Below are 22,296 nucleotides of genomic sequence, written 5' to 3'. Positions count from 1 at the left end.
TTCTGTAAATCACTTTAAACATTTAGTTTAGGATATTTACTGAAGTTTACATGTTTATCATACACACACTTTCTCTTTTTTTTAATCTTTACTGGATATTGATTTTATGCTTTAAACTATTTAAGTACCACTGGTTATTTTGAGTATTATTTTTATTATACGCTGTGGATTATTATTATTGATCTATTACTGTTGTATTGAAGTAAGGAGTAAATTAATTCTATAAACTCCAGCAGGTTTTCTGATCTCAGCTGCACAATCTGCCTCTTCTGGATGTTTTAAATTTTAATTGGTTTGTTGTGCAAACGAATAAATAAAATAAATGTTCTCGATGTGAAAAACCATTAACAACAACATGTATCATGTCGGGACCAGGGTCAGTTAGGAAATTAAATTAAATTAGGACAAGTCATAAAAAACAAACAAAAAAACGTTAATCATATATTTAGAGACGTTAAACAACATTTAAGATAAATCATCCTATAGTATATGCTAATAAAACATTGGTCGTTCATTAGGTTCAATCCGTCCAGTTATTTTTCTTCTATTGTTAAAATATATTCTAATAATAATAATAATAATAATAACGGACATTTTCTGTTCTCTAAGTTGATTTTATGCAAGAAGGCAATTTATTTCTAAACATTTAATAAGAGTAAGAGTTTTCTTTACTAAGTCACCAACCATGGAAAAGCCATTAATGGATAAATATATATATATATATGTATATTTTTGGGAAGTTACTAAGGGTTACACAGAGGTTTGTAAAGGCAGACTCTCCACAGAGGACGTCCCTGATCTAACCTACTTGTACTATTCTTAGAGCTGGAGCCTGATCGGCATCTGCAGCTTCTGCGGCCGTGAAAGTGGATCACGGTGGAGGATCCGTCCTGGTCGAGGAGTCCACATCTATTTATAACCAACATCTGCCCTTCGTCACCCAACAGGAGGAAGTCCTGACTAATGCAGCTCCTGGTTTCTTTCACTCTCTCACGGCTCAGATGTCAGCGACCGTGTGATGGACAGCACCAGAAACATGACAAAAATGTCTTCTCTCCTGGAATATCTGAACGACTATGTCTATTTAAAAAAAAAAAAAAAAAAAAATCACTCTAAATACAGAAATACCAACATATTTATTTAGACGAAGAAGCGCAAATCAAGGAAAATCTTGAAAATGATTAGAAAAAGGTGGAAGCTGAAGTGCCACGCTGTCACATCTGGGCCTGGAGGTAATGCTCGTAGTTGGCTCGGAGGACAAATTCAAAGTAAGGCTTCGATTTCAAGCTGCTCAGCTCGTCCAGCTCCATCAGGTCTTTGACGTCGGGCAGGTAAGTCTGCAGAGGAACGCCTGGAGAATGAAGTCAGAGGAAAGTTTAATGGTTAACCTGCATGCACAGAATACCCTTTAATATATTTAATGAATCCAGGAAGGCAACTTTATTTGTCCCTTCTTTAGCCCGATGGTGATTTAAATGTGTGGGAGGTTTTTCTCACCTTCTTGTATGAGTTTGAGGAGGATCTTGACGAAGATGCTGTCCTTGGCTGCTTCCAGGGGGTCGTCGTTGCCGTCGGCAGAGGACCAGCTGAGATGCAAAAAAAAACAAAAAAAAAACTTCAAACAACACGAAAAACTAGTCGACAGCCACAGAAGAAAAGTTAGTGCAACACTGAAACACAGACTAGTACGTGCCTCAGTCTAACTTTTATCCTTTTCCAAAAATAAACCTTCCATGAAGCGTCCACTAGAGGGCAGCAGAGACAAGAGCTACCCAGAACCGTATATTAGAGAGAGTCTGTCCAACTAGGGAACGGACCGTCTGAGCTGGTTTGTTCTGAGCTGATTTGTTCTGAGTATTTATAGCTTTTCAAACTTTTAACTGTGATGGATGAACACAGGAGACTGAGGAGAAGGTAAACACAGCTCCATGACTGATGAGGTGATTGGGCTATGAAGTATTTTACAGGCTCATTTAAGATATTTAAAGTAAGTAGACGCTGGGATATTTAAGTGAGGGCCTTTAACATATTGACAGACATTGGCAATAACATTTATAGGCCTGTTAATGGAGAAAATAAGACATTTATTTTAACATCCGCCCCATAGAGTTACACTGTAGAATCTTCTCTCTGATGTAGCAAACATGGCGCCATGATTTGAGTTGACCTGACTCTCTCTAATATACGGCTCTGGAATGAACCTATCACTGACATCTTGTTAACAGATTAAAATTAGGAGTCGTGTTTCTGATGAACTGGCAAAAAAACATCTTCAGCTTCAACATCCACAACATCTTCCAGCTTTGCATTTCTCTCCATTAACTCCTGCAGGAAGTGTCTTCACTACATTCACCAGATAAACTGTGACCGTCTGCAACAGCCTCGACCTGAAAATGATCCAGTGAAATTTAACCAAAGAATAAAGTTACAAGTGGAGAGATGAAGAAGGAAATTAATCCAAAGCTGATTTAGAGGATAAAACTCCAGAGACACCGTTGTTTTAAGTAGGGACGCCCCAGTCAAGTTTTTTTTAATTTTCAGTATCAACTTAATCAACTTCCACGCAGAAAGAAAGAAGAACCTTTGAACAAAAGCAAAACGGCTCTTACCCATCTCTCCTGAGCGCTTTGCCGAAGATCTCACACTTGAGTGAGTCGATGTCCACTTCATCCTCCTGCAGAATTCACACAAAAAAAAACCCTCAGTTAAATCAGTTTCCTTCTTAATGTTGTCAAATCCAAATAGTTTAAACCATAAACTGTAAAAAAAAATGGAGGAACAGCTCATTTAAAATGAAGAAAAGGAAAGTAAAGCTCCCCCCGGTGGCTGGCTGCGGTACAGGCTATAAGCTCCACCCTCAATGCTGGTGCAGGAGACCAGGACAAATATAAACAAACAAAAAACAAATTAAAACACTAAAATACACGTTCTGTCATTCTAGGTAGTTCATATAATGCTGATGCATGTTCAAGTGTCAATTTTTTGGATGAGTTTTGCTTCAGTTCAACATTTGATAAACAGGATGTGAGATAAGGACAATCACCAGTTGCCATGCCAACCGCTCAGTAAAGCGTGAGAGTGAGTACAGTGTATAATCCAATATCTCCTTGTAACTGGTGGAGATAGAGCGGAGCGTAGTGTTAATTAAACAATAACGCGGGTAGGAGTCTGGAGAAAGTGTGGGCGGGGCATCGATAGCGTGGCTCCGCCCTCGGACGGTACCGGATGGTGTCGTTCATATTTATATACAGTCTATGGTCGAAGCAAAAAATAAATAAATAAATAAATAAAAAACAGGAAGTCACCTCCTCGATGTACTCCAACAGGTCCAGAGCCTTCTTGAAGTCGTACTCGTTTGCTCGCCTGTTTTCATCGCAGATGTACAACTGCAGGGAAAAGAAACATGTAAACCCATTTATTGAAAGTAATTAAAAACAGACAGAAGTAGAAGCCCAACTTTATTTCGACCATTTCTGACCTGTATGAGGTTTTGCGCGCTGAGCAGAGGCATGGTGTCGGGGTTCTGCTGCTTCTCCTCCAGGAGCTGCCGAGGCAGCGTCTCCTGGTGAAGCAGGAAACGCTCCTGCTCCACGATGTCTGAGGAGAGAAGATACAACGACAAGAAAGAAAGGTTGAGCAGAGCGAACGCTTCACGCAGCAGAGACTGAAGTGAAGAGCGGGCCGCGTGCTGACCGTCCACTTGTTTGTTGAGCTGGTCCTCGGGCAGGTCGGAGGCCAGCGCCGTCAGCTTGCTGAGAGCCAGCAGCGTCTTCTTCTTCACGAAGTAGCGCGTCTCGTTGTTGGCCTGGCTGTAGAGAGTCCTGTGAGCCTGCACAGACGTAGCACCAACGGAAATCAGGTTAAAAACCGGCGCGATTGTCCTTTTACTTTTTTTTTAGAAATGTGCAAATTCTTGTCAAATACATTTACTGAATAATGTTCCTTTAACAGGGTTTATACGGGAAGTTCATTTCAATACCTTTTCAAGACTTTTCTCAATACTTTTTAATACCTCACACCAACTGGGAGTTGTAACCATTGACATCAGCGACATGTTTAACTTAACAGTTTTAGTTTATGATAAAGATATAAACCACTATCACACAACAGAATCCAAATAGGCTCAGAAAATGAATCAAAAACACATGTTTAGTGTATAAAAAACACTGGCAAACGCGCCCTTAGCAGTCTAGTTTTTAATAAGTTAATAAATTCACACACTTTCAATGTTTTTGGACTCAAAGTCAACACTTACCTCAAAAATATCTTTAAATATTTAGACCTCATAAAGTCATAAAGCCATAAAGACCTCATAAAGTGGTGATAAGGGTCTTAATTTATGTGTGCACTAGAAATGTCCTCCAAGATTAAATTAAAAACACAAGACAAAAAAAAACACTTCCTCTGTGTGAAGACAACACCCACACATATATGTGGGTTTTGTTCTCGGAGTTCGTCATGTGCAAAGAGGAAGGAAGCTGCATAAAAGATGTGTGTGTGTGTTTAACCGAGAGGCTTCGAGAACGTTTGCTGCTGCGTCAACGGGTTAAAAGCTGCCGAAAGAGGAAGGAAACCGAGTTTTGATGTATGTGTGTGAATGTGTGTGTGTGTGTGTGTGTATATGTGTATGTGTACGTGTGTATATGTGTGTGTGTGTGTGTGTGTGTGTGTGTGTGTGTGTGTTCTACAGAAAACAGTGAAGGCTGCAGACTCAGGTTGATCGGGGCACAGTGGGAGGGAAGGAAGGAAGGAAGGAAGGAAGGAAGGAAGGAAGGAAAGAGGGAAGGAAGGAAGGAAAGAAGGAAGGAAGGAAAGAAGGAAGGAATATCAAACACAGGTGAAAGGTAATTTTTTGATGCATTGTGGAAACCACAGGAAGGATGTGGTTTTGGTTTTGCCCTGAAGCCTAAAAGAAATTTCGTTTGCGTCTACAGCACTAACAGCTCTAACAGAAAACAGACACCGACGTTACATTGGTGACGGATTCTTACTGCTATTAGACACAACTAACAGTGTGAAAATACACAAAACTTCAAATGTTAACGTGGAGCTTTGGTGAGAGTTAAGAAAACTTGAAATCTTTTCTGTGTGAAAGCCAATGGAAACCAATGGAAGCTAATGGAAGTCAACGGAAGCCAATGGAAACCAATGGAAGCTAATGGAAGTCAATGGAAGCCAATGGAAACCAATGGAAGCTAATGGAAGCTAATGGAAGCTAATGGAAGTCAATGGAAGCCAATGGAAACCAATGGAAGCCAATGGAAGCTAATGGAAGCTAATGGAAGCTAATGGAAACCAATGGAAGCCAATGGAAGCCAATGGAAGCTAATGGAAGCTAATGGAAACCAAAGGAAGCTAATGGAAGCTAATGGAAGCTAATGGAAGCCAAAGATTGATCACAGTGAGAGTTCGAGACAGACCTTAAAAAAACAAAACAAAAAAAGTCTGGTTCTGTGGGGTCGGCGTGTTAGAAGCTGTGAACGAGTGAATGACGACGACGATGCGCTCATCTGTGTGTGTGTGTGTGTGTGTGTGTGTGTGTGTGTGTGTGTGTGTGTTTCCGTACGCTCTGGAAGTCGTGGACGTGGATGTGGTGCAGCCAGCTGAGGTGTTGGTGAGCCTGCAGGAAGCTGGCCAGCTGCTGGTGCTGAGAGACCGGCTGGGAGAGCAGCTTCCCCCTCTTCCCCTTCTCCATGTACCAGCGAAACAGGAAGTCAGCAAAGTTCTGCGGCAGGAAATGAGTGTGTTAACCGCGGGTCACGTATTTGAACCACCCGGCTTCTTGCTGCACAAGAGACGATGCACAACCACAACCACGGAACATCACTGTCATGTTCTTTTCTTCTCTTTCAGTGGCTACGCAATGACTGAGAGCAATGTAGCATTGTAGCATGTGATAGTACACAAAGTATGTATGGAATCAAAACTGTGTTTCTATACTCCTTCCTCCAGATAACACTTTTTCCACCAGGTAGATAATACAACAGAACATATAGTGTTTTTTTTAGTTTTGCTAATGTCACTTAAAAATAAATGAATAAATAAATCCGAGCCCCTGAAAACAAGACATTGCTCTTTTATTAATACAAAAAAAAGCATTACACATCTGGAGCTAACTAGCCTCCAAACCAGATCGTGAATTTCAGTCAATGCGACTTGAATGTGTCTAAAAATTCATATAATCCAAAAACCGAAGAATTAATAGAACAGAATTAATACAACTGATTCTATCCACATGATTCACCCTCATGGTGACTGAGATTTGGAGCCATGTTCCTCAACTTCTAATAGTGGTTTCAGCTACCGTGGACTGAACGTCATGTGTAACATGTCCTGCATGCACAAGAGCCTTATGGAGGAAAAATCACTATTTGTATTGATTCTAAAATGTGCACAATGATTGAATTTAATGATTTGCAGCCTAAATAAAATGACCAAAGGTTGAACTGTGTGCACATTATCTCCTATAGTGAGAATCTGTGCTGTTTTGTAGCCAGATTCCCTTTCAAGAGAAATAATAAAAAAAAATAAAAAAATACCCAGTGTGGTAAAATGTGGGTCAATTTATCCAAATGTTGAGTTTTAATAAAACCTGTAGGAGCCAGATGGTTAACTTTCTGTTTCTTTTTGGTGTTGTGCACGTTTGTGCCAGTAGGTGGCAGCATGTTTAGTCCTCTGTTAGTAGAAAAAAGTAAATTTCAGCCACAACTCCCATCACCCTGGGGTTTAAGAGGTTAAACTTTAACACTATAAGCAAAGAGTTTGGACTTTTAGTTTGTGACGACCAATAATCAGTAAAAATTGCTGCTAGTGACAAAATGACTCATTTTGATTTTAAGTGGCCCAATACCCCACACGTTTGTTTCAAGGGGTTTTACTGTGAATAAAATGGAATATGAATAAAAAGAACTAAGGAAGAACTAAGACTTGTGTTGAGTGTGTACCTGGTTGGCGAACTTGGCCATGTAGTGCTGCAGGCGGCTCTGGTTGTCGGTCTGCTCGCACATCTGAACCAGGATGTCGAAGTCACAGTACTTCTCAGCCAGCGCCGCCACCCACTGGTACTGACCCAGATCCACTGAAACACACACACACGGAAAAAAAAAAAGAACTAAAACCTCCGTCAGATTTCAGTTTGTTGTGACAGAATGAAACTGTCCTCATTTGACCACTGGGAGTAAGAAAAACAAACTGATTTGTGTCCTGGTTTATTTTCATGCTGCGATTCTACAAAATTATAGACAAAACAACGTTATTCCAGGTTTGTAACATTTTAAAGAAGTACAGCTTATTGAGCTTTGTCGATGTTTTAATTTTAAAACTTGCTTGTTTAATGTACAAGGGATCCACAAGGGAAAATTGGTCCCGTCCTGTTTACTTATATTTATTCATGTTTTTATTGTTATTATTTATTTATTTTCATATTTATATTATTCTTATTATTTTTATTTATTTATATTCTTATTCCTTTTATTTATATTTATTCTTAATTAAGTTTAATTTATTTATCTATTTATTTATATTCCTGTTATGACTTGTATTTTTATTTATTCATTTATTTTTATGTGTATATCTTATGTTTATTAATTTTGTATTCCTATTTAAATTTAACTATTTTATTTACATATATATTTTTGTTATTATTTTTTATTTCTATTTAATTCTTTTTTATAGTTTTATTCTTGTTATTATTATGTATTTATTTATCTTTTAATTATTATTTAATTTAATTTTTGTTTATTATTTTATTTTTTGTATGTGTATACTTTTTATTTATTTAATTTATTTAGTTATTTTTTATGTGTATATTCATATTATTTTATTCTTATTTAAATGTAATTATTTTATTTATATTCTTATATTTTTATTTATTTCATTATTTTTAATTCTCATTTAAATGTAATTAAATATTCTTGTTCTTATTTATATTCAGTTATTTACATTATATTATTATAAAGGGGACTTACCAGTCCTGTAATTATTTTACTTTGAACTACTTAACAGATGTTTATTAATGTGCAGTGTCCCTATCAAATAAATAAATAAATAAATAACTAAATCAGTATCTGGATGGTTCCCTTACGGAGCGGTGCGAGCAGCTCGGAGCGCCGCTGGCTGTACTCCATCTCCAGGGTGTTGTAACGCTCCTGCTGAGCTCCTGGAGGCCTCTGCTGCTGCAGGGATGTCAGCTGAGCCACGTAGCCGCCCAGATAGATGTCCAACAGCGCCACCAGCTGCTCGCACAGGGCGCTGCGCAGCTCTGAGTCGGCGTGTGGGTACACGGAGCGCAGGATGATGTCGTGCTGGCGGGAGAGGACGGTGCGAACGCCGCCGACTCCGCCGGAAGCTGCAGGAGAGGAGAAGAGAGGAGAGGAGAATTAAAATGACTATTTAGAACGTCATACTTTAGTCAGTTAAATATGAAGTGACGTGTAAATAAAGGAGGACAAATAAAAGACTTGTGGTAAGTGGATGTAAATGTTTGTAAATGAAAATGAAAGTTGTGTGAAGGCTTTATTTTTTTTCTGTCAAAATCATCAGTTATTTCTATTTATTTTTTTTCACATTATTATTTTTAGTATTTTATTCAAGTAATAATTATTTATAGATTTGACTTGTAGACTTGCTCTTATACAAATGTTTATATTAATATTCATGTTGTTATTTTTAATTTATTTTATTAAGGGTATTTACTTTTAGATTTATATTATTGTTCTTATTTCTGTTTATTTTTATTCTTGTTCTTAATTTTAATTTATTTTTATTAATTTTATTTATTTTTATATTAATATTCATGTTGTTATTTTTAATTTATTTTATTAAGGGTATTTACTTTTAGATTTATATTATTGTTCTTATTTCTATTAATTTTATTCTCATTTTATTTTCATTTATTTTAATTATTTGAGATTTATATTCTTTTCTTATTTCTGTTAATTTTTACTCTTGTTCTTATTTTTAATTTATTTTTATTAATTTTATTTATTTTCAGATTTATATTCTTGTTCTTATTTTTATTTATTATTATTCTCATTTTATTTTCATTTATTTAATTATTTGAGATTTATATTCCTTTTTATTTCTGTTTATTTTTATTTTTGTTCTTAATTTTAATTTATTTTTATTAATTTTATTTATTTTTATATTAATATTGTTGTTGTTATTTTTAATTTATTTTATTAAGGGTATTTACTTTAGAATTATATTATTGTGTTTATTTCTATTTATTTTTATTCTCATTTTATTTTCATTTATTTTAATTATTTGAGATTTATATTCTTTTCTTATTTCTGTTTATTTTTATTCCTGTCCTTATTTTTTATTTATTTTTATTCATTTTCAGATTTATATTCTTGTTCTTAATTTTAATTTATTTTTTTTATTTATTTTCAGATTTATATTCTTGTTCTTATTTTTAATTTATTTATTATTAATTTTATTTATTTTCAGATTTATATTCTTGTTATTTTTAATTTATTTATTATTAATTTTATTTTTTTTTCAGATTTATATTCTTGTTCTTATTTTTAATTTATTTTTATTAATTTTATTTATTTTCAGATTTATATTCTTGTTCTTAATTTTATTATATTTATTACCGATACTACCTCTGCAACAACATGTACATATATGATCCCTGTAATCTCTGTTTGCATTTGCACTTTATTCACTTTTTACTTTATTCACTTTACTGTGCTCAGAGCTCATCCCAGTTTACGACGTGTCCACCTCTAATTGACTGGTGCTGCTGGTAGAAGACAGAAGTAGAGGATGAAGACTTGTCACCTGTCCATGGGATGTACTCGGGCTCTGCAGCAGCGTTTTCAGAGGCTCTGTAGACGGAGGCCTTCGTCTCTCTGTACTGACCAGCAGCCTGAAGCATGTCCTGCACCACACACACACAGTACAAGTCATCAGTAACACCCCAAACTAACCTGCCCTTCTCATCAAAAAGAAAACAGGATGAGCGGCTCGTCTACCTTGATGACGTTGTTGACGGCGAGCACCACCTCGGCCCACTGCACCGAGTCCACCGGGTTGTCCCTCAGACTGCGCTCCTCCTCCTCCAGCAGACAATCGAACACCGAGGAGATCTGAGACACCTGCGAGAGAACCACAAGTCAGTCCCCTGAACTGAAACCACTGGCTCAGCGAGGCTTTTTCTTTCCGGACCTCTCTGAAGAAGACGTCGGCCGGCGTGAGGCTGGGCGGCACCGGCGTGCTGCTCCTCTGCAGCGCGGAGACGATGGCGCGGTTCACCAGCTCGCCGTGTTTGCTGTGGTGGTTCTTCAGCACCATGGCCGCCTGCAGCTTCTCCGCGTGCTCGCACAGCAGCAGGCGCGTCGCCATGGGAGACGAGCGCACCGTCACCTGACCGAGCCGGTCCAGCAGGCCCACCTGGAAAAAGGTGCAGACGTTCAACGTTGTGAACGAGTCGCGACTGACGCCCTTTTTAAACAGCAGAGGGCGTAATGTAGGAACACGTGGAGCATTAGCTCAGAAGAGATTTAGTTTATTTGTTTTGAAGTGGGATTTGTTTTAAAGATCCAATTTGTTGTTAAGATAAAGTATGATTTCAGTTGCACTTTTCATAAGACATATGTGTTGTATTGCACAGTTTACTCTGCTTCAGAGAAATAAAAAGAGCTTCTCTGTAATTTGTTAGAGAAAATATAATTTGTAGTTTTTATATATCTAAATATATACGTTTTTTAAAAAACATGCATTCATTGCATAGTTTGTGTTTTATAGTTACATCCTACCTGAGAAATGTGTTTTGTTTTGTCTGTGAAATAATTAAAGAAATCTTTTTCAGTCATGATTTGTCTGAAAGTTCATTCTGTCAAAAAAAGCAAGGAAATCGTATTGAGTTGAGTGTTGTTACATCTCTAGCTAAAAGAAAGAGAGATTTATATTCTTTTTTATTTTATTTTTAGATTTACATTCTTTTTCCCATTTATGTTTATTTTTATATTCTTATTTATTTTTATATTTATATTCATTTTCTATATTTATATACTTGTTCTTATTTTTATTTTATTTATTTTATTTTTTTTATTATATTTATTACCCACTCCACCTCTGCAGTAACATGTACACGGTACAGAGCTCACAGTAAAAATAAAAAATCCTGAGCCTTTTTTCCCAGGTGATGTTACATCCTAAAATGTAATATTAGTTATTATCATTATTATTGTTATTATCAAAGTCTTTTGTTTGTGGTTAGGACACATTCCCCAATGGTTTAGATGATGCCTTCATGAAAACTCAGAAATTTCAGAATTCCGACAGAGTTACCGGTTAATTCAAGGGACAAAAAATAAGTTTGGTTTATTGTCACCGCTTGCAGAACATTAAATTATGTGCAGCATATATATATATATATGTGTGTGTGTTCACCTGCAGCAGAAAGTCCATGAAGCAGCCGTGAGCCTTCATCTTGTCCTCCAGTTGGTGGAGGATGATGAGGGAGGTGAGGGGGAAGCCAGCACTCTCTGGGGAAAAGAAACAAGCACGAACCAGGTTTATTCTTCTTTACATATTCAACAAAGAACAGTTTGTCCAGCATCCTCCTCGCTGAGACCTCCTCACCATCGGGGACGGACTCGGCCCAGCGGGGATCGGACGCCGGGTAGTCGTCCACCAGGTCCAGGTTGATCTGGGTCACCATGCTGTCCAGCTCCGCTCCCTCCTCTCCATCACCGTCACCGTCAGCAGGGAACAGTTCATCAGTGACCGTCTGAGCCCCCACCAGGTCGTTACTGCCAGAGAAGAGCGAATACATTTCATTACATTAAATTAAAAGATCGTCAGGTATTTGGGATTAGTACGACCTAAGAAGAATAAAAAAAAATAAGCATCATCTTTGAACTGGACGTAGGTTTTGAAATAAACTATGTGGGATTATTTCTCTGTATATTACAATTTAAGTCCCGAATGTGAAACTAAAATATAAAATTGTTTATTTTAATGTAAAAGCAGAATTGGAAACGATGAAATCCCAACGTCCTCAAATGTGTACTTGTGAATTAGTTGAATTTTCATGTCATATCAAACTAGAAAAGTTAAGAAAAATAAACAAACAAGCGTATTGTGCCTTCGCCACCAGTACATGGCAGATAAAAAATGTCCCCTTATGAGGACAACAGGTCTAAATGAAGCAGAACAACCTGCAACAAACCTAAAACCTCATGTCCACATATGAGGACGGCGGGTCTCAGGAGGTTAAAGGAATGTATTTTAAGAGTTGTGTTTAAAAGATGTGTTGCATGAGCAAATAGGTTTGTAATGAAGTGACTTAAGTTGGTAACACAACGTTGTTAGTGGGAGGAGAGTCTTTGAGGGGAGGGGCCTCTGTGGATCATCCCACAGATACTAGATCAGTTTGGGATCTAGTGAATTTGGAGTCCAGGTCAACACAGTTGTTAGTTGTTCCTAAACCGTTTTTGTGTCTGTCCATGTAACATCCTCGCAAATAAATCCAAATATTATTTATTTTTATAATTGTTTCCCAGCAGCAGAACATTGAATTAACACAAGATGGTTTAAATGCTGTTTACTCCTCCTCCTCCTCCTCCTGTCAGTGGTCGTAATGTTGTGGCTGTACCAGCAAGAAGTGGGTGAGAACGTTTCCACATCATAAATCCTCCTTTAATCCTAAACTCTAGTCATTTTGGTTCTGGTTTCTCTTAAACACATCATACATCTATTCTGTCGTGTGTCCACGTTGGGGTTTCACCAGAATATATCTGCAAATAAAACAAAAGTGAATGAAGTTGTTTCTTGACGCACCGACAGAACTGCAGGAACGCTGCTTTCAGCAGTTTGGTTTTGTCTTCCTGAGCTACCAGCTCCGCTCTGGTCGGAGTCTCCATGGACGAAACCTGCGACACGAAAAAAACAAATCGCGGTAAACACAAGCTGGTCGTCAGAGCCGAGAGGAAAAGCCGCGGTCCGGAGACGGAGAACCGGTCCTGTCACCTCGGGGGCTGCAGCCAGCGAGGAGCACAGCGAGTCCTCCATGGTCTCGGGGAGGATGGAGGCGCTCTCTCGGGCCACCACCGCCACCAGGCCGCTGTTCTGGGAGAAGAAGACGGGCAGGTCGGCGCAGCAGCCTCCTCCACGTACGCCGTCACCTGGACACAGCGTCCACATTTCAAAAGACTCGAAAAACAACCTTCACCTCAACGAGCTGCACAAAACGGATCAGAAACATCATTCATCTGAGCTCTTCTGTTCTGGAAATGAGTTGACCTGACACCCGATGGTTTGTGACGAATAAAACTCTTGTTAAACGGCGCTACACGGATCAAGCATAACATTATGACCACCTTCCCAGTATCGTATCAAACCAGTTGTGACTCATCAGAGAATGGACATGTGGCGTTCTGAGGGTGTCCTGTGCTGTCTGGTAACAGGATGTTGTTAGTGGGGTGGCTCTTTGAGGGGAGGGGCCTCTGTGGATCATCCCACAGATACTTAATCAGTTTGGGATCTAGTGAATTTGGAGGTCAGGTCTTCGTGTTTTTTTTTGAGTCGTTCTTAAAGCATTTTTGTGTCTGTGTCGGGCTTCATCCTGCTGCCATCAAGGATTGTCATTACTATGGGGGGGTGAGGGGTGAGGGGGGGTCTGATGTGGTCTAGGTGGATGCTACATGTCTAAGTAACATCCGAAAGTTTCCCAGTAGAACACTGAATTGTCACAAGATGGTTTAAATGTTATTCACATCTCCTCCTGTCTGTGGTCATAATGTTGTGGCTGATCGGTGTAAGTAAATGGGGCTGGGTGTAAAAAAAAAACAAAAAAAACAAAAAAACTCTTGACTTCAAAGATCACGACATGAAAGATGTAAAAAAAAAAATTAAAAAAACAAGTAAAATATTGAAGAAATGCCACAAATCTCTGGAATCAACGACAAAATTTAGTTTTAATTTCAAGTGAAATTGTTCCAGAAATGAAACATCTTGTGAATCCTGTGAACTGACACCAGATCATTTCAGCTCCTGCTGTAAAACTCAACCTCGGTGCATAACGGCGGGATACAAACAATCCTCCTCGCCTCTCACCTGGTGAGTTGAAGCAGATTTTCTCGTCGGGGAGCCCCCCCCGGCCGGTCCCCGTGGAGCAGGCGTAGACCAGGTCCTCATTGTAGAGGAAAGCCGTGGAGCCGGGGGGGCAGCGGGGCAGCACCAGCCGGGTGGCCTGCAGCGCCTCCTCGCTCTGAGGACGTGACACGGCAAAGATCACGTTACGACCTTTTTTTTTACGATCGTTACGGGTTAAATTTAAGATCTACGCCAAGTGTGAAAAATAAGGAAAATCAGAAAAGGTTCAAAATAACAAAACGTAGTTGAATGTTGAATGTCTGCTGCTGTTAACAATGAGAATTTTACCAATGTGGGATGAATAAAGGCACATCACATCACATCTTATCTCATCATATACTTATATCTGATCCCATTTAACAACCTGCTACAGTAACAACACTGTCCTTAAAATGTAGAGAATCTAAAATCTGCTGTAGTTCTATTCCAGGTGAGAAGTCTGATCTGTATCTGACAGGTCAGCAAAGATAAATAACATTATTATATTATTATTATTATTACACTGGAAAATGAGTTAAGAGCTGCTGCTATCGCCTAATTCAGATGTTGTCCAGACTCTGGTCTCCTGGTTTAGCTTTTCCTCCGATAACTTTCCCTCCAACGAGGCGACTTCTGGATTAATTCCCATGAAATTCTAAAAACGAGTCGGTGTCACTTTTCAAATCAAATGGAGGCGGCTCATTTCTTAAAAGAAGCCTCGGCACATAAACATGACGGAGGCGCGTGATGAACTCCTGAGCAGAGGAAGGCCGAGGCGTCCTTAAGGACGTACCAGGAAGGGGGGGCTGTACTTTGTGACCTCCACGGTGAAACTGTCCGAGACGGAGGCTCCGCTGTCCTGCAGGGTGACCAGGCAGAAGTAGGCCAGGCAGGGCGTGTCCGACGGGTGCCAGGCCGCAGCCAGAACCACCAGGCCCACACTGAGGGGACAAGATGGGACAAGTGGGACAAGTGGGACAAGTGGGACAAGGTTTAAACCATCACGTGACAGTTCATTGTCCTGCTGGGAAACTTTTGGACCTGGTATTAATTCATGTGGATGTTACTTATACGAGTGATCAGCAAAAAAACAAAGACTTTATACTAAATATTTTTTCTACATTTAAATAAAACAACTAAAACCTTTGAATGTTTTATAAATTCCTGCCTCTAAATAATTCTAGTAAAAAAAAAAAACTCATGAGTTGGTTCAAGTTATCTGTTCGATTTACAACTTGCGCAGCTTAAACAGCCTAAATTTAGTTATTAGTTATAATTAATATCAAGATTTTAATAAATAATAATAATAAATTCACTTTGCAGACAAGAAACATAAATACTGAACATTTCCATCTGTTTTCCCGCCTCCTCTGTGTGACGTGTCTGAGGGAAGGTTGAACTTTTATCATAAACCGCTAGAGGGAGATCTACTCCCTTTCACGCTCCATATATATGATATATCTGGGAATCAGCCACAACATTATGACCACCGTCAGGAGAAGTAAATAACATTTGACTTTAGGACCTGACATTCATTCATGTGGATGTTACTTATACGAGTGACGAGGAAAAAACAAAGACTATATACACTAAATATTTTTTTCTACATTTAAATAAAACAACTAAAACCTTTGAATGTTTTATAAATTCCTGCCTCTAAATAATTCTAGTAAAAAAAAAAAAAAAACTCATGAGTTGGTTCAAGTTATCTGTTCGATTTACAACTTCCGCAGCTTAAACAGCCTAAATTTAGTTATTAGTTATAATTAATATCAAGATTTTGATAAATAATAATAATAATAAATTCACTTTGCAGACAAGAAACATAAATACTGAACATTTCCATCTATTTTTCCGCCTCCTCTGTGTGACGTGTCTGAGGAAAGGTTGAAACTATTATCATAAACAGCTAGAGGGAGATCTACTCCCTTCACGCTCCATATATATGATATATCTGGGAATCAGCCACAACATTATGACCACCGTCAGGAGAAGTAAATAACATTTGTCTTTAGGACATGACATTCATTCATGTGGATGTTACTCAGACATGCAGCACCAAACCAGACCAGACCCGTACTCAGGAAGGTGGTCATAATGTTACGGCTGATCGGTGTGTAAAGTCTGTAAAGAACTGAATCAAACAGATTTGTTTGAATCTAAATGTTAATACACACACACACACATATATATATATATATATATATATATATATACACATGTAGAGACGAACACACTCACTGGCTGGTCTTCATGTCCAGGTAAGAGACATTGACGCCCTCCTTCATCTCCTCGTAGTTGCTCTCTGAGCCCTGGTGGAAGAGGAAACACTTCATTTCACGTCGCTTTCAGTCCGGATTATACATTTTCTGATCCATGTGTTGTGTAACAGCGTCCACGCGCATGACCCTGGTCTCTGTGGACAGGTGAGACTTCAAGCTTCAGCTCTCAGAGTCAGGCATTTGTATAAAGCTGTAAGGAAAATCTGTGTACAACATTCAACCGATTCAACCTTTTCACCACTGTGCACGTTATAGATGTGTAAAAATATAAAAACTTTTATTTGTTTTCTTTATCAGCACTATAGTTTGAGAGTCGTCTGTCCCTCTACATTATTATTTTTTAAAATAAAAAAACGTTATGCACGGTTTAAATGTGAGCCTGAGCTTTTATCCTTCTGACATCACAGCGTTCACGTTACAGGTGAACTCAGGGAGGAAAAGATAAGTTTGGTAGATTGTCACCGTTTGCTGAACAGCCATTTTTTTTTTTTATTATTATTATTATTATTTTGGAGGCAGGGATTTCTGAGTTTGAGAACCCAGAGCTCATTTTTCCCACTTGTCTTGAATACAGCATCAGCTGGATCTCAACCAAGTTTCTCCACCTCAGCCCTCCTTCTGATTGGCTGGTGATGTTAGTTTGGAGAGAGAGGGAGGAGGAGGAGGAGGAAGAGGAGGAGGAGGAGGAGGAGAGGGATGGCTGTTTTTTCCCCAGTTAAATTTTGATCTTCTTCTTTTTTTAACCCTTTCATGCATGAACTGTGAGAACCTTAGTCAAGCTGTTTGTCCTGTGTGTTTTCATTCCTCTTTAGCCATTTAAAAAAATTATGAATTTTTTTTTTTTTTCCCCCAAAGAATCTATTTTTTCACACAGTTACACAAAGTTTCAGTGGTGCCCTGCTCTTGAAGTATTTACACAAACTTCCCAAGGTACTTGGCATTTCTGGCTCTCTGTCAGCCATCTTGATTTTAAAGTTAAAAGTTAAAACAAATAAATAATAGTTGATATGCACTTACGACACTAAAACCCACACATATACGGAAACAACAGCTTGACCACTAAGCATGAAAGGGTAAATCGTGAACCCGAGCATCTGGCGCTTCTTGTTGACGTCGTGTCTTATAATTGGTTGGACGACAGGAAGAAGCGGAGGTCAGAGCAGTTAGCGGTTGTTATCGAAGCAGAGCAACTCATCGGTTTTGTTTTGTCCTTTTATTCTGTGGATAAGTTGATAAAAGCTGTATTTTTATTTAATCTTTTTTAGGATAAAACTTCTTAAATCCTTTTGCGCCTAATACACAAATAAATGGATTGAACTTGAATTATTTTTGTCATTTTTTCCGTTTATAATTTTTTAGGAATAATGTGCTGTCGTCGTATTTCGTGCAAAATTAAAAATGATAAATAAAAACTTTATCGAGCCATCTCTGCCAAACGTATTATGTTGCGTTTCTAACCACGAACCGATCTCTCCGAACATATAGTGACGTCATTTAAGCCCTGGCGGTCATGTGAACGTCTTCTTTGCTGTGCTCTCGCTCTCCAGACGAGGTCACTTCCTGCGCCCCGGTACTGACCCAGATGGCGTCGGCGATGCTCTCGGTCAGAGCCTTTTGGACGTCCCAGCTGAGGACCTGGTGCTCGGAGCTGTCTTCCACCTCCCATTTACTCAGACTGGTCGTGGTCAGCGTGTACAGGCAGCTGGTTTCCCCCGCCCACAGGACGCTGTGCAGCTGGAGAGGAAACAGAAGCAGACGTTTACTGATACTGTTCCTCTGATCTGATCTGAAATCAGCTCGTCTGAGGAGCTAGAAGTATTTTTTCTAATTTTAGTTTGGGGGCCACATTCAGCCCAATTTAATCTCAACCAGAGCAGTGAGATAAGAGAATAATAACCTATAAGTAACGACAACAAGTTTTTCCATTTGTTTTAGTGAAAAGAAGAACAAGTGAATTAGGAGAATGTTTATATTTAAACTATTCTTCAAAAAAAATGTATTTCTTTATAAAAAATAAGTGTAATTTGGGCTAATTGCTGTCTCCTGTTTAGTCCTGGGTCTCTGTGTCGTGTTCACTACTGCGACAAAAACAGTAAAAGCAGCCTTCTATGTAACTTTCGCACTTTGTAAATTCATGCTGCCGCATGTCTGACGACCCACCGTGTCGTTGGCCGGCTGGGACAGGATGCCAAACAGGCTGGAGACGCGGCGCCCGATGCCGGACAGCACGCCCTGACCCTGCTGCAGAGCTCGATGCTGCAGCTTTCCCGAAGAATCCGCAGCCGCCCTCAACAGCTGATTCTTTACCGAGGACAGGACGAAGCTCCCACCCTGAGGAGACGGCGGTCAGAGCAAACAAACAAACAAACAAACAAACAAAAAAAAATAAGGCGAAGATCAAATCAGACTTATTCGGTAACGAATAAATCAGGTTTTCTAAGGGTCAACTTACTTTGACGGCAATGACAAAGTTGCAGAGATCTCCCAGGTCCACATCTGTTTCCGTGTAGTTGCCCTCCTGCGCCAGACTGGGCCAGAAACGGGCCGTTCCCTCCGCGGCCACCGCCAGGACGGAGATGGACTGAACGGCGGCCATTTCCAGAGGAGCGGCAGACGTCACGGCCACGAGGTCGGCCGTGTAGTTGTACTCACTGCTGGGCAGCTGCAGCTCTTTACACACGGACAGCTGGAGGAAAACACACAGTCTAAAAGTGACTCGGTGAACATCTGAATTCAATTCAAGTAAATATACTCGGTCTCCCATCCCCTCCTCCTCAGTCCTCCCTTTATTGCCATCATTATCATCATCATCTTATTATTATTATTGTTATTGTTAGTAGTACTATTAGTATCTATTGCTACTATTATTGTTTTATTGTCATATATATTGTTATTGTCACCATTTGGTTCACACTGCATTCGTCTGTCCACGTCTTGTATCATAGCAAAACTCTCAGTTTGCAATAGAAGGACATTACTTTATTAAAAGTGATTTTTAAGTAACAAGATCTTATTCCAGCACAAAGTACTGCGAGATAAAGCTCTAAGTAATTGTGATCTGACTGTAAAAGGTAGCACAGCTTAACTTTCCTTTGAACAAATACAACATTTGTAAAGGCGGGCTAGTTTGGTCCTAAACATTGCACACTTTAATACAAACTACTCTTATGATGGTTGTAACTTTTAAAACTTGACTGAACTCAATTTTACACCAGCTGTTGTTGTCGTGCGACAGTTAGAGGTGGTACAAGTCCAGATGTTTAAAAGACGACTGTCCTGTGACGACGTCTCTAATAAAACCCCAGTAGAAAGTAATAAAAATCTATATTCTTGACCTGAGCACATAGGCTGAGAACAGACAGCTCATGTGCTACATACCATGAGCTGCTGATGAAGATGTATAGCCTGTATAAAAACAGGCAGCACCTCAGCACCGTCAGTGGCATTTAATAGTACTCCACAGAGTGTTGTTAGATGGGATAGAGCAGCGGGTATTTAGCTCTGAAGCTAAAGCTCTAATAGTTGATGTACAGCCTCCTTATTACTGTAACCACAGGATGTTTGATGAAGCTGTTACTGACTGATGTTCAGAGGATTTAAAGCGTTTCCCCGCTAGCGTTAGTGGTGCCTTTTCAGGTGCACTGCAATAGTATTTTTATTGTATTTCAGAGCTGACATGTCACCGTAGTACGGGCTTCATCTTTAGTGAAGTATTTCTACACTTGGCTCCTCGCCTGTCTTCTAGGAGACGTCCATGTTGTTGTTGACACATGATCAGTGACTACTCTACAGCGACCCAACCTTATACCGCCAATAATGAATCACTAATGTGGCTTAGCGTGTCGTCACTGATCCTTACCTTGGCTACAGCTGTCTGGCAGATCTTCCAGATGATGAGTCTCTCTCCACAAACCATCCAGGCCCAGCCGCTCTCGTTCACCTTCACGGAGATCTGGTCATCAGCTACAGAGACAGACAAGTTTTTAGTTCCAGGACAGGATGACAACAACATCCGCAACACGTCACGGAACATAAACAAGACATGCTGTTGGCCTAAAAAAAAAAAAAAAAATCACTGAAGTCACACAAAGTTCAGAGGCGCGGTTTCTCCTACCATCAGCCATCGTCAGCGCCTCCATGACTTTGACGGGCAGCGATGAGCCGAACGCCTGCACGTCATAGTTGATCGTCTCTGCAGCTGCATGGCTCTGCAGTCGGGTGGGTGTCGACCTGCTGGAGAGATTTCAGACAATAATTCCCAGGACTGTAGGACTAAACACCGAGCAGCTGCTGCTGCTGTGTTGTTGAACTGTCATCAAACAGACAGAAGACAGGCAGAAGTTCGGACTACCACTGTAAGTCAATATAAATACATACGTTCAGTCCACCCACAACACCCTGATCACAGAGAAAAACAAAAAAAATATCCATCCGTCCATCTTGCAGATTAAACAGACAGCTATATGTCTCTTAAAAAAATAAATAGTAGTAAATAGGAGCTGGACAAGTTGAGTAAAAGCACATATTAGTGGATGTTCCTCCAACTGTGAACAGATTCAACATTCTTTCATTTGCACCAAGGTTTTGCCACAGTGGCCATTAACTATTAGAGCTTTAGCTTCAGAGCTAAATACCTGCTACTCTATCCCATCTAACAACACTCTGTGGAGAACTATTAAATGCTACTGACGGTGCTGAGGTGCTGCCTGTTTTTATACAGGCTATACATCTTCATCAGCAGCTCATGGTATGTAGCACATGAGCTGTCTGTTCTCAGCCGATGTGCTCAGGTCAAGAATATAGATTTTATTACTTTCTACTGGGGTTTTATTAGTGGCCACTGGAGGCCAAAATTATGTGTGTTGTAATGTAATAATGTCATCCAAAGTTTCCATTAGACAATGAATCTCTGAGATGTTCAGTGCCAAATGCAATGACTTGAGCTTAGACCGAGTTCAAGTAACTGATATAGTATAATATCCATCCGAGCCTAAATCAATACAAAATTTAAAGATAAAAACGTTTTGTTTTGTTTTTTATCCTCACCTGGCCGACAGATTCGTCCTGCGTGGGGAGAACAGGAGGCTGGAGGAGACGCTCTTCCTCCCCGCGGTCCGGCTCTGCTGCCTGCGGCCGGAGCTCGGAGTGGTGCGGGGGCTAAACATGCCTGGGCCGGTACCCCGAGCTGCTTAATGGTCGATAAATACCCACTTAGTTGCCCCTGTAAAAGCCCCGTCGATACCGATATCACCAGCGGCTAAGCGTTTTAACGTTTTCACCGCCTCCAAACAACGCGCGGTGCCGTCGCATGAATAATACGTCATCGCGCTGCCCGCCCGTTTTGTCTAAACTTTATTGACAACGTACACGCAACCATAGCACAGAATAGCATACTCCCAAACTAACACAAAAACGATTAGAAAATTACGTTATATAACTTTTATGTAACGTCATGTATTATATGTTTTGGTAGCAGCAGCACCGATAAGTCAATATATCCTATATATCTATATGTCCATGTCAACTTCTAGATGAGCCAATAGCTACTTCGTTCTTGAGGAGCTGTCACCGGTGGGGTATCTGACTGCAGTCACGCCATCTGCGCTTCGGCGAGGCACGGTCGCGCTATCTACACTTGAAAATCGAGTGCCCGTCTACATCGTATCGGACGGTAAAGCGTTTGAGCGGTTTTATGGTGCATTCAAGTGCATCCCGCAAACTCGGAAGTCTATATTTTTCTTCTTATTTTCACTTGTTGAAATACATATATCAGTCATTACTTTGTTGTTATTTTACTACATTCTATTTAATGATTAAAACTAAGTGACAGAACATAATTATTGAAGCATATTCAGAATCCAACTCATTTCTGCATAGTCAGATTTGAAAACTTAATTAAGAAAAGAATCAAATTGTTTTCCGCATACTC

At 39.6% G+C, this 22,296-nt stretch overlaps 1 protein-coding gene and 1 long non-coding RNA gene across 3 annotated transcripts; one reads left to right on the top strand and one right to left on the bottom strand.

Moving 5' to 3' along the window:
• Nucleotides 1-1,117: 1,117 nt before the first annotated feature.
• On the bottom strand, nt 1,118-21,940 carry nup133 (nucleoporin 133). Of its 2 annotated transcripts, none has more exons than XM_047577769.1 (25): nt 21,414-21,940; nt 20,482-20,600; nt 20,227-20,330; nt 18,820-19,053; nt 18,528-18,698; nt 17,946-18,101; nt 16,327-16,397; nt 14,879-15,026; nt 14,068-14,221; nt 12,982-13,136; nt 12,793-12,884; nt 11,593-11,762; nt 11,401-11,495; nt 10,174-10,398; nt 9,981-10,103; nt 9,787-9,886; nt 8,084-8,347; nt 6,945-7,078; nt 5,567-5,725; nt 3,694-3,829; nt 3,479-3,597; nt 3,306-3,386; nt 2,610-2,674; nt 1,498-1,586; nt 1,118-1,351 (listed from the first exon to the last, which is right to left on the bottom strand). In XM_047577769.1, exons 1-25 carry the CDS (start codon nt 21,530-21,532, stop codon nt 1,215-1,217), a joined length of 3,420 nt encoding a protein of 1,139 aa, XP_047433725.1. In that variant the 5' UTR covers nt 21,533-21,940; the 3' UTR covers nt 1,118-1,214. The 2 variants fall into 2 exon arrangements, with proteins under 2 accessions (XP_047433725.1, XP_047433726.1); XM_047577770.1 differs by having other exon boundaries at nt 20,482-20,597.
• On the top strand, nt 3,841-5,125 carry LOC125003742. Its single transcript, XR_007112269.1, has 2 exons — nt 3,841-4,844; nt 4,935-5,125. It is a non-coding gene; the product is annotated as an uncharacterized LOC125003742 (long non-coding RNA).
• Nucleotides 21,941-22,296: the final 356 nt, after the last annotated feature.

Source organism: Mugil cephalus, chromosome 2 (assembly GCF_022458985.1).
Source record: "Mugil cephalus isolate CIBA_MC_2020 chromosome 2, CIBA_Mcephalus_1.1, whole genome shotgun sequence".
Taxonomy (NCBI): Eukaryota; Metazoa; Chordata; class Actinopteri; order Mugiliformes; family Mugilidae; genus Mugil; species Mugil cephalus.
The sequence above is the reverse complement of the archived record's forward strand: the minus strand, read 5'-3'. Positions and strand labels throughout refer to the sequence as shown.

Coding starts and splice junctions, on each gene's coding strand:
- nup133 (XM_047577769.1), bottom strand. CDS start 21,532: ATGTTTAGCCCCCGCACCACTCCGAGCTCCGGCCGCAGGCAGCAGAGC. Junction 18,699..18,819: donor ACTTTGTCATTGCCGTCAAA/GTAAGTTGACCC, acceptor CCGTCTCCTCAG/GGTGGGAGCTTCGTCCTGTC. Junction 10,399..11,400: donor TCATGGACTTTCTGCTGCAG/GTGAACACACAC, acceptor ACCTTTTTCCAG/GTGGGCCTGCTGGACCGGCT.